Here is a 13,325-nt window from a genome sequence, read left to right as displayed (position 1 = left end):
GTGTGTGTGTGTGTGTGTGTGTGTGTGTGTGTGTGTGTGTGTGTGAATGTGTGTGTGTGGTGTGTCTTTATGTCTGTGCTTGTCCACCCCACCGCTTGACAACTGGTGCTGGTATGTTTGCATCTCTGTAACTTAGCGGTTCGGAAAAAGACACCTATAGGCTTTAAAAAATAAGTACCGTGATCAATACATTCGACTAAAAATTTTTCAAGGTTGTGCTTCAGCATGGCTGTGTCTAAAGACTAAAACAAGTAAAAGATAAAAGATATCTATCTATCTATCTATCTATCTATCTATCTATCTATCTATCTATCTATCTATCTATCTACCTATCTACATATACATTTTAGACGGAGTAAAAGATAGTATTACCTATGTAGGATTATGGCGAGAACCAACAGTTGCTAAGTTATGGATGCAGAGAAGAAAGTGTGGAGAGTGAAAATCTGACCAAAACTAAGCCAAAATTGTTAGAATGTGGATCGGAGAGATCTCTGTTACTACAGGTGTGTGAATGATATTAAAATGTGGGTTCTTATACCAGATACCGAGAATGTAAAACATCTCTTCAGTCACAGAGAATGACATTGTAATTGATTAAAATTTTAAGGTGGGAAATCACGTGGGTATGATGTAGATGAGCTTGTGTCCAGTAGAATGTTTTCTATGAAAATTGTGATGGTGATCAAAGAGAGGGGGTCGAGTGGAAGAGAGCGAGAGAGAAGGGGAGAAAAGAAAGATAGGAGGTAGAGATATATGTTCAGAGTGATGACGAATAATTTTCCAAATTTGCATAATTTTCCAAATGTTAGATGTGAGTGTGACTAGATGATTATAGAATATATTCTACAGACACCAATTTTCAGAATGATCGAACGTAGCGGTAGATTTAAGGATGTTGGTGTCTACAAGGAACATTTCCCCACTTGACTAGACAATATATAATGATCCGATAGTTAGACAACACATAAGCTAACTATGATACAACAGCTGTGCCAAAAAAAAAAAAAAAAAAATGAAGGCCATTTTAGTTTGTTTTCTTTTCAGTATACCGCAAGCGTATCAATGAACAGCTATGGAAACACAAATGTACATCAGTTACATTATATTATTAAAGAGTAGAGGCGCAATGGCCCAGTGGTTAGGGCAGCGGACTCGCGGTCATAGGATCGCGGTTTTGATTCCCAGACCGGGCGTTGTGAGTGTTTATTGAGCGAAAACATCTAAAAGCTCCACGAGGCTCCGGCAGGGGATGGTGGTGAACCCTGCTGTACTCTTTCACCACAACTTTCTCTCACTCTTACTTCCCGTTTCTGTTGTGCCTGTATTTCAAAGGGCCAGCCTTGTCACACTGTGTCACGCTGAATATCCCCGAGAACTACGTTAAGGGTACACGTGTCTGTGGAGTGCTCAGCCACTTGCACGTTAATTTCAAGAGCAGGCTGTTCCGTTGATCGGATCAACTGGAACGTTCGACGTCGTAAGCGACGGAGTGCCAACATTATTAAAGAGAAATAATCAGAATGGAGGAGGAAGAGAAAGAGAGAGAAGAGGAGAGTGTGAAGAAGACAGAGAGACTGAGAGAGAGAGAGAGAGAGAGAGAGGTCTAAAAATATGATTAAACTTACTTGCGTATAGGTTCTACAGTGAGACATAACACAAGTTTGATCACAAAGTCTGTAATAACTAATTTATAAAACTGCTGACCAATATAGGATTCCCAACACTGCAAAAAAAAAAAAAAAAGAAAGATAACAAGCAGTTAACATATTTTGAATTCAGACAAACTTTACTAGTTTATTTAAGAGTTTTCAGAGCTGAAATTTCGGATTAACATTGATTTTTAGAGCAAGAGACGATGTAATTTTCTTCATTCATTTACATCCAGCTTTAGACGTTTGGATGAATCATTCCACCGCCACAACCTGCTTTACGAATACATGGGAAGTAGACACTGATGTTGTGCCATAACTACCATCTGTGGTATTTATTTCTGCATGTGAGCCGTTGATGGGGCTGTTTGGCCAAGAACACATACTGGTCAGATAGCTTAAGCTTCTAACTGACATACTTTGATAACCTTCATGTACCTGGTGACGATCATTCTGAATAAAGTAATTGAAGATAAGCATAATGATGACGAGCAATTAGCAAAAGAAGCCTACGACACGGATTTGAATCTTGATTGATTCCATTCTATTCTCCAACACCGCTAACATCCAACGGGAAAGATATGAATATAACAACTTTCTATTCCTTATGAAATCTGTACAATTGTGAACAGTCAACAAATAGGCATCAAATTGACATCTCTCAATATACGACTCAATGTTTTTTGCAATTAACAAATCATAAGTGACTGTTACTCTCTCAAACACACCAACGTATTTACATAGACCAGTACTATCCCTTTGCACGTGCTCGCATGTATATATGTATGCATATATGTATGAATGCATTCGTGTGTGTGTATTTGTTTGTTTGTGTGTGTGTGTGTGTTTGTATGTGTGTGTGTGTGTGTTTATGCATGTATGTGTGTGTGTGTATGTGTGTGATGAATATGTGTAAAAGAGTAATATAAAATATGGATTCAGTGAAACATGTGGCTATCACAATAAGCTCCTCAGTCGTAAATGTAGCCATTTATCTGTGCCTATACAATTGTACTGTATTATGCTGAACATAACACATGCAAACATGTATGAATAATTTTGCATACTGAATTAATACTATATGAAGAAGGTTACGAAATAGCTGTAATCATACGGAAGTCATGCGAAAATCTTCACCTCTCACACCTGCTTTTATAAATGTATGTTTGTTTATGTATGTACGCATGCATGTATGCATGCATATGTATGTATGTATGTATGCATGTATGTATGTATGTATGTATGTATGTATGTATGTATGTATGTATGTATGTATGATCTAGTAAAGTCACAGTTCAATGACTGAAGAGAGTAAAGAATAAGAGATGTACCCTCACACACATGCTCAAATGAATCTATACACAAAAGAAGTAATGAAACTGACCGTAATTTTTGTACACGACTCCATCCCAATCCCACAAATATCTTTGGGCTTGCACATGACATCCTTGTAAAGACTTGCAACAAGAAATATCAACGAAGCAAGTCGCAACAGAATAGTCCTGCAAAGTCATAGAATTTATATATATTAAACATGGACAGTTGTAGATTGGTAGTATTGGTAGTGTGGGGAAAACGCTTTGTGGCTTTAGCTTCGGCCTTTCACAATCTAAGTTCAATTCCCGACAAAACTGATTTACGGACTTTTAAGGTGGTGATATAAAGTATCACGTACGACCGTTTGTCTCTGTACGAAATCAATTGCTAAATTATTGGTATCGACTGCATCATCGACATCCCTGATTCAGAATTTTGTATTAAAGTTACAAATCGTTTTAGTACTATGATACATCTTATTACTGAGACATTTGGTAGTTGCGTGACATCATATAATATTGTGATATGTATTAATATAAGGTCATCATATAATGACAAATATTCATACTATGACGTCGCAAATTAATATTGTAGCATATATGTTAATATTTCGATATTATATGACGTGCACGAGTACTGCATGTCATTATATACTCACTGTTATGCAATGATCAGCAGCAAAATTTAGATTTATTTCTTGTTGGTCATAAGTTTGAGAAAATATAAGGTTTTATGTCATTTCAAGTGAGAGCCGTCAACAAAAGAAATTATTAATATTTCGCAATAACACAAAGGAGGCTGGGTGAGCAGAGTCGTAAAAGTATCAGAAAATGTCTTGTACCAGAATAATTTAAAAGAAATCAGTCCTCATTTTCCTCATTTTTATGAAAAATTTTCCTCATTTTTATGAAATACTACGGATCCCTTGTGTTACTATCAAATCCAAACAAAGGAAATCCAAATAATGCGTTAATAAACAAGTATTTCACAATAATGGGTTAGCTCGCCGATCCACGGTTTGAACTGTTTCACAGTAACAGATTCCATATTTCATTCTCATTTATCTTGCTTCATGTGGACTCCGATGTCTTTAACAAAGGTCGTTGTAAATTGCGCTAACAGTTTTCAGTCTTTCAACCATAGAAATACAAATTGATAGGCAAATTAACTAGCTAACACATACAATTTATTCAAAAACACACCAACTCACACATATATAAATACACACACATACACATACATGTGTATCTGTAACTGAGACGTAGGTGTGGAGAGTCAATGAAATTAACTCTCAAACAATCCAATCAGTTTAATTTCTCTATACAGGAAAACCACAAACGTCAGAAGACATAGTTAAACCAATGTTTCATTTAGCAATTTTACAGTCTGAAGTTAAACACTGACTCCCTGTAAGTTAACACCGTAAAATAAGTGGCACTCCGTCGGTTACGACAACGAGTGTTTAAACGGATCCGATCAACGGAACAGCCAGCCCGTGAAATTAACGTGCAAATGACTGAGCACTTCACAGACAGACGATCTCTTAACATAATCCTCAGAGAAACTCATCCTGACACAGAATGTGAGAAGGCTGGTCCTTTGAATTGCAGGTACTACTCATTTTTGCCAGCTGAATGGACTGGAAATAAAGTGTCTAGCTCGAGGACAAAACACACCGCCAGGAATTGAACTCACGACTTTACGACCGTGAGCCGAATACCGTTACCCACTGAGCTACGCACCTTCAGACACTTTAAGGTAGACGCCATTATTAGCTACGCACCTTCAGACACTTTAAGGTAGACACCATTATTAACTTGACAGCACCAATGCTTAGTTAAATTCATAACTGAAATTGAAAGAATATTTCTGATCTCCCTTACCTGCCTAACGTTATCATAACCTCATTTTGTGGTGCATAATCCTCAATAATAATAACCAGGGAGAATATAATTGGTACGAAACCATTTAAAGCTGAAATTGTCAGAGATGGCATAAATTCCACAAGTAACTTGACAATTCTGTGTTGTCCACTGTAGGTATCCATTTTTGTAAACTGGAAAAAGAAACAGAAAATATGCTGAAGTAATGTAAATAATTATCCTAAAGGTATAAGAAAAATCCTAATCATAATAGCCATAAAAAGTTAGTATAATCTACGAAACTTAAAAAAATTCGTTAAAAAATATAGTTCGATATGGTACGCTGATATAACCCAGGTAACGAGGGTTATAGAATTAAGATCTTCATTTGAGTGTAACTAAAACAAGGATTATACAGAAATAAGGAAACTACATTGCTGAGAGCTTGCACCCATGTATGTAAAATTGGTTGTTTTTGTATATAAGAACAGCAGATAGCACATTTGTTCATGTGCACAAAGCTTGGTCAAGATGGAATCATGAAGCAACGTTGAATGAAATATATGCATATACACTTGAACGTAAGAAGACTTTTCGCAGCGGAAATGGTATCGAAAGAAAAATTATCTTCATTGATAATGTATGAAAACACAGCATTGGGCAATGAATAACGTCATTGGATCATAGGATGCAGACATTTCTGTGTCGTTACGCTTTATCAGCTACGAATACAGAATCAGTCTTTGTAGAAATGGTTGTTCTTATATATTAGAGTAGCAAATAACACATTTCCTGATGTGTTCAAAGCTTGGTGAAGCTGGAATTGATTAACTGGAGGTGCTTGAAGCAGAACTGAAAGAAATATATGCGTATATGCTCATATTTAACACGTTCGTATACACACGGACATCGGAAGAGTTTTTACAGTGGAGATAATCTCGGGCGAAAATTCTTCTCGTAGACAATATATGTGAATTAATTATTTCAAGCTTGATCAAGATTTGTACGCATTAACAAATGGATTATTTGCTGTTCTTATATTTAAGAACGACTGTTCTTACTGAACCGTGAAAGACTAATTCAGTATTTGTAGTTGATGAAACGCAATGACATAGAAACACGTGCGTCCTACGATCCGATAACGTCATTCATTGCTCCACCATGTGTTTTCACGGATATTGTCTAAAAGGAGAATTTTCTCTCGAGACTATTTCTGCAGCAAGAAGTCTTCCTGCGTCCGATTATACACAAATATGCAAAATATGGTTGTACATGCACGCACACACACATATGGAAATAAAGAGGGAGACAAATACACAAACACATATAGAAATAGTTAGAAAAACTGATAGAAAGACAGATATACACACACGGAAGTAACATTAGTACGTGCGTACATGCACATACATCCATACTACATACTTTTGGTCACAGATAAGGATAGTACTACTTGGTTTCCTCGTGATCTCTTCCCAGCATTGAGGACGAAGTAATTTCTCTTGATATCAGAGTTACAACTAATGCTACTTCCACACTTATCTGTAGCGCTAATTTGATCGATGAGCTAGGAGTCAATGTTCGTACCAATATCCGTCACTGTGATCTTACTATTTTGTCTCCCTGTCTTTACGTTCTGAGTTCAAATTCCGCCAAGGTCGAATTTGCTTTTTATCCTCTCTGAGTCGATAAATTAAGTACCAGTGAAACACTGGGGTAGATGTGATCAACTTACTCCTTTCCACAAATTTCAGGCCTTGTGCCTATAATAGAAAAGATTATTATTGCATACGGGACTCACTGTAAGAAGAGCTCTGGTTGTAAATGAGTTTTCTGGAAGGAGTCCTTTCAACAAGAAATGAAAGAGTAGACAATTCACTCCGGTCAGATGAAAATTGAATAAAGCACAAGCTCAGTATGTAGTAAATAACGTTGATGATGTAGTCGTTCTCCACTTCTGCCAATCTTTCTAGAAAAGCTTTCTCTCAATCCATTTCTGAGTGAGATTGGCACTCTGCTACTATCTTCGTTTTAGTTCCTCTCCACCGCGACGTCTGGTCAGAACCAATCCCCAGTCATCTGAATTGGGACTTCTGTCCAACGACCAATGGCGCTAGATTGTAAGCCCATCGTCTTGTTCAACTACATTGTATTACTTCAGTAAGTTTCAATCATCGCGTTTTCTGTGGGTCAATTTTAGTTCTTTCAGTTAAAACTCAGCTAAAATGCAAGGGAGCAATTCGAAGCGGTTCCAAAAAGTAGCCATTTAGACTGACCACAAAACAGCTGACGCTGTATAGTTAAATGATCAAGGCTTTGAAAACGGAACTGAAACTAACTTCCTTGAAGATCGACATCAAATACTGACGGTTGATTCTATTGTTAACTGGATCTTTCGAATACAATACTGACGAAAACATCCGTTTCATTACAGGAACCTTAGGAAAGAACTCTACATTCAAAGTTATGGGCTGAAAAATTTCGAACCCATTTTCGATCTCTTGTTCGTGTCTTTCATAAGCCGCTCCAAAGCATCGCAGTTAACACTGCCGGAACGTTCCCAGTTTGCTACCAATTCCAATAGGCGAGGGGTTATGACCAAACGAAGGCTAGGACAAGGCACAAGGGTCAAACGGTAGGTTATGGAAGAAGAGATAATTCTTTTTATTTTTCATAATTTCTTTTTATTTTTTATAATAAGCGATAATAATTCTTATAAGTACAAGGCCCGAAATTTTGTGGGAGAAGGCTGTCGATTATATTGCCTTAAAGTGTTCAACTTGTACTTATTTTATCGATCCCGAAAGGATGAAAGGCAAAGGCGACCTCGGCGGAATTTGAACTCAGAATGTAAAGACAGACAAAATGCCGGCCTGCTAACGTTTCTGCCGGCTCACCGCTTCAATAATAATAATAATAATAACAATAATAATAATAATGATAATAATAATAATAATACTTTCTACTAAAGGCACAAAGCCTGAAATTTGGCGGGAAGGAGAAGGTTGGTTACATCGATCCCAGCCTGGTACTTAGTTTATCAACCCCGAAATGATGAAAGGCAAAGCCAACGTTGGTGGAATTTGATCTGAGAGCGTAAAGACGGACGAAACACCGCTAAGCATTTCTTATACTATCCTTATGCACTGACCCACCGACTGCACTACCTAGATACAATCTAGATGATTCAATGCGGTTCGTCCAGGGGCATGAATTATACAACAGTGATAAAAGCGTCGTTACCATTCATACTCACGTTTGTAGAATACTGCGTCACATAATATATAAGATAAGCACTGGCAGTCAGGCATGTCAACACAAATATATTGATAGTCACGCGTATTGTATACATCAGAATCCTTTGGTTTTTTGTTAGACTTTCTTTCTTAAGCTTGTATTGTTTTTCTGCCAATTCCGTCTACAATTTGAAAGAAAAAGATCATTGGGAAAATATTACAACAATCAAATAAAGGATCGCTAAAATAAAAGACTTTTTTTTTTCTACGGTTTAATTATTGTTTGCAAACTAGAGAGTATCAACTATATAAATAGAAATGCTCTTATGTTGAGGAGAAGAAAATTTTCTCTCAATGATTAATATCACTTTTCATAATTTCAGTAACCGTAGGAGGTAACTCTGGACCTGTTTCAGTATTATTAGTACTTCTCAGGAAATCATCTATGGATAAATAATAATAATAATAATAATAATAATAATAATAATAATAATAATAATAATAATAATAATAATAATGATAATAATAATAACAATAATAAAACACCAGGACTTACAAGTATATATAACATGCAGAAAATGGCACTACTAGGCATCGCACAAAAGGTGACAGTATTAAAGGCCAAATTGAAAAAATATGATGCTAGATGCAAGGGTTTCGAACAGAATAGACTGTTCCAGTCAAATAGGAGGTGTCTATTTGAGGAAATAGAGGGAGGCCAACACCAGGAACTGATTCCAAATGCCGAAGAAAGTAAAGAATCTTGGAGAAGGCTGTGGAACAGGCCAGCGAGACAAAAAGAAAGCGCAGAGTGGCTAACAAAGGTGGAAAGACAACTTGAAACTGTACCAAGACAAAAAGACATCAGAATTAGTCTATATACAGCGAGACAGAAGCTAAACATATTAGCAAATTGGAAATGATTAGTCCCAGATGGAGCACAAGGCTATTGACTGAAGAATTTTAAACAGTTGCATGAAAAAATCGCTGCGCAACTGGATGACTGCATGCAGCAAGATCACGGACGCTGCTATGCCTCAAGGATCCCTTGAAAGGGGAACTTGGCATCAAATTTTCGACCTATAACCTGTTTACCACTAATGTGGATCTTATGACTGGTGTCTTGGCGGAAGAGTTATACAACCATCTGGAAAGTAACAATCTACTTCCAGAAGAACAGAAAGGATGCGAGAAACAAAGTAGGGCAACAAAAGATCATTTATTAATTGATAAAATGATAACTAGGAACTGTAGACGCAGATTGACGGAACTGAATGTAGTATGGCTAGATTACAAAAAAGCATATGACATGGTACCAAACATTTAGATAAGTAATACAATGAGCATGCTTGGAATAGCAAAAAACATGGAGAAAATGCTTGATGAAAGTATGAAACATTTGGATACTGAATTGATCGGAGGAAAACAAAGACTCGAAAAAGCGAACATCAGACGTGGAATATTCCTAGGTGATAGCTTATCTCCGTTACTATTCGTATCGGTCATGACACTACTCACTATGATACTACAAAAAGTTAAAATTGCTTAGAATTAGGGAAAAGGAAATGGTCAGATAAAGCATCTCCTTTTCATGGATGATATAAAGGTTTATGCGAAAAATGAGAAACAGCTTGAAAGTCTTGTACATACTATCTGCATTTTCTAAAATGACGTAGGTATGGAATTTGGGATAGAAAAGTGCGCTATATTGAAAATGAAACGAGGAAAATTTGAAAGAAGCCAGGGAATTGAAATGCCAAATAGGCAAACAAAGAGTGCTGTTGAGAAAGGACAGTGGTATAAGTTCTTGGGAATACTAGAAGCAGATGAGATAAAAAAATGAAGAAACGAAACAAATTACCAGTAGAGAGTACACTAGGAAAGTCAGAAAATTATTGCAGTCAAAGTTGAATTCCAAAAATCTTATTGAAGCAATAAATTCAAAAGCAGTACTCTTAATCAGATATGGAGTTGGAATTATAAACTGGACCAGAAACGATTCAAAGAAACTTGCTAGGAAAACTAGGAAATTGTTGACGATGTATGGAGCCCACCAACCAAAAGCTGATATCAACTGGCTGTACTTGAGAAGAGACCAGACTGGAAGAGGCTTAATAATAGTAGATGCATGTGTACAGATGGAAAGAAAAAGCCTAGTAATGTGTTTACAGAGCAGCACAGAATAATTACTAAAGGTAGTTAAGAAGAACAGGTGATGAAACGCGTAATAGGAGAAAAGGACAAGAATGAAATACAAAGAGAGAACATCAGACAGATCGAAGAGAAACCGCTGCATGGCCAATATTGGGGAGCCACTGAAGACATATGTGGAACAAAATCTTGGACTTAGTTAAAAAAAAAAGGGGAAATTAAAAAAAATAAAAGAAACAAAGAGCCTACTTGTAGCTGCCTAAGATCAAACAATAAAAACAAACAACTTCAGAAAAATATATTTGGAGAGAATGTGTCTGAAAAATGTAGAGCTTGTAGAACTTGGAACGAGACATATTGTGGAAGAATACCCCAAGTTGGCACAGGAAGAATATAAGAAATGGAGGAACGACCAAGTTGTAAAAGTTTTACAATGGAAACTGTGCCAGAATGGAGATTTGAAGCTGGAAACACATGGTACAATCATCGAGACGAATGAGTATTAGAGTCGGAGAAATGTAAATTTTTGTGGATCTTTCGTCTTTAAACGGAGAAGAGATTAGAAAATAATAGACCAGATATTACAATCATACATAAGGGAAAGCGAAGTTGCTTTCTTATCGACCCATCAAGGCCTGAAATTTTGGGGTGGAGGATAATGGATTACATCGACACCAATACTCAACTGGTACTTAATTTATCGACCTCGAAAGGATGAACGGTAAAGTCGACCTCAGCGGAATAAGAGCGTGCCTATGATAATTGGTGCGTTGTTGAACAGTAAACCAAGTAGACAAATGGCTGAAGGAGATTGAAATAGAATGCTCGGTAGAGCTCCGACAGAAGGTTTGCTTTTAGGGACAGCGAGGATTATCAGGAGGGTTCTAAGCACTTGAAAGACTGCCGAAAACGTACGTGTGGATACCCATGGTTACAGGTAGTAGTAACCCGTTACTCACATAAATCCGGCCAGGAATAAGACTTAACCTGAACTTTGTTTCAATAATGCTGCTGCTGCTACTACTACTACTACTACTACTACTACTACTACTACTACTACTACTACTACTACTACTACTACTACTACTACTACTACTACTACTACTACTAATAATAATAATAATAATGATAATAATGACGACGATGATGATAATAATAAAACTTCCTGATCGTGCTAAATAGTAGCATAACCACAGACACAGAGCTCTCCATAAAATCTGAAATAAATCCTTAATATCACCAAAACCAAAATCACAACTGAAAATAAATAAATAAAGTATTGTTATCAGGAGGTCAATAAAGACAAATGACGCATGTTTTTATGTGTCTTATGTGATTTGTACGGAAAAATTATCTTTGAAACCATACAACTAATACGTAAATGAGGTGATCATGCAAGACAAATAAAACATACCAAATGAACTTTTGAACAGAAAAACAAATGAGAAACGATTTCAATAAGTATAGCTGATAGTAGTTTTATAAATACATATTTAATGTAATTATCATACGCAAGAACGCATTGTTTAAACAACATACGTGGTGCATTCCAGAAGGTTTGTGACTTTTTTTAAGAGAGGCAGATTATTGTAATTTTAGTGTATCAATCGGCGTCTTTAACTCGTATCCGAGAATTTAGTTACTTCTTTGCTGAACGCTTCCTTTATGATGATGGCGTTGATGGGTCTGTAGACCAATTCTTGCATAGAAGAGTCGATGACATTGTAATGTTGGTGGAGGACGATTTTCTCAAACCTTTCTCTCCAGTCGTTTGATTTCTTCTTTTTCTCTTCTGGTGACTTTAAAGTTTTTGGTTCCGATGGTTATGGAACACCACCACTTGGTACGGTTTCGTGCTTGTGTTTCAAACGGTTTAGGCCCAATTATAGTGGTTTTCAGTATTGCCCTGAGTTGGTCCATCGCGTGGATTTGTTTTAGGTGGACCTCAACTTGTCAGGAAGTGACCCACACCCTTGATTTCATGATCTTTCTCCGCAGCACATATAGAATGAGACATGCAGGATCCAGTTCTTAAACTACAACAGACTGCCGCTAACCCGGTTGTAGCTGTGTGCAGCCCCTTCTGTAGCTTTCTGTCATGCGTAGCTCTCTTCACCCGCTGGTTCAGGCTTTGAGATAGGTTGTTCTCATCAACCGCTTGTTCCGCCGTTGGGATATTTGGGGGTTGATCGCGCTTAGTCTGAGTTCTTGTCTTCAACCTTACCGATACTGTCGCAGTAGTTTAGAACTCCCGAGGGCATTGCTCTCAGTGCCATTGGTCCACGCAAGGCCCTCCATCACGACAAGTAGCAACCAGTAGAAGGGAGTATATTAATACTATAACATCTAATATGCTAAACTGACCAACATTTTTTTAATTCTCGATTGAAGGAGACGACTGTAACAACACTTTGAACACACACTACTGAACACTACTTGTAACAGCTGACTAATTTTCAGAATGCCAAAGCTCTTCCACTCCGGATTGTTGGCACTTGCATCAAGACAATTCATCAGTCTACAACTTCATCTTTGTAATCGACCTCTTGACAGAGTTGGGCAATAAAACTATCCCTCACACTCCCTACGGTCAAGACCTTTCTTCCTGTGACTTTTCGTTGTCCCTCAAGCCGAAGGAAAACCTCAGGGACAGTCGTTTTGAAGACATTGAGAAGATGAAGGAGGCTGTGACACCTTTACTTTCAAGATCTTCCGCAAGGCCTTCACGAAGAGGCGGATCACTACAACAAGTGCATTGAAGAAGATTATAATTTTGTACTTCTTTGAAATTAATGAATATCTCTCTTGAAAAAGTCTCAACTTCTAAAATGCACCTTATGCATGTATACAAAAATAAAAAACAACAACTGAATATTTGAGACACCCCCTCCTCAAAAAGAAAAAAAAAGAAGAAAAATAATTTTTGAACATTTGTAAAGCTTAGGGTTTTGGTTATGTATTTATGTGGATGGTTTTCCGTTGATCTCTAAGTTTCGATATGCATTTCCTAGATAATTGTGGCCGGATAATGAACCGTATCATATATATATATATATATATATAGCAAGTTTTCGGATAAGATGTAGTATGAAATTATATATATATATATA

The 13,325-nt window shown here is 37.0% G+C and overlaps 2 protein-coding genes across 2 annotated transcripts in view; both read right to left on the bottom strand.

The window, feature by feature from the left end:
• The window catches only part of LOC106876459 (caspase-7), a 787,012-nt gene that overhangs the window by 387,724 nt on the left and 385,963 nt on the right, over positions 1–13,325 (bottom strand). The gene's annotated exons all lie outside the window — the stretch shown is intronic.
• Positions 1–13,325, bottom strand: part of LOC106883978 (transmembrane channel-like protein 7) — a 141,539-nt gene that overhangs the window by 27,502 nt on the left and 100,712 nt on the right. The window contains exons 8-11 of the mRNA XM_014935137.2: positions 8,085–8,246; positions 4,853–5,025; positions 3,037–3,154; positions 1,629–1,726 (exon numbers count right to left, since the gene is read on the bottom strand). Of these exons, the coding sequence (XP_014790623.1) occupies positions 1,629–1,726; positions 3,037–3,154; positions 4,853–5,025; positions 8,085–8,246 (551 nt within the window). The remainder of the gene's footprint in view (positions 1–1,628; positions 1,727–3,036; positions 3,155–4,852; positions 5,026–8,084; positions 8,247–13,325) is intronic.

This window comes from Octopus bimaculoides, chromosome 7, assembly GCF_001194135.2.
Source record: "Octopus bimaculoides isolate UCB-OBI-ISO-001 chromosome 7, ASM119413v2, whole genome shotgun sequence".
Lineage (NCBI taxonomy): Eukaryota > Metazoa > Mollusca > Cephalopoda > Octopoda > Octopodidae > Octopus > Octopus bimaculoides.
The sequence above is the reverse complement of the archived record's forward strand: the minus strand, read 5'-3'. Positions and strand labels throughout refer to the sequence as shown.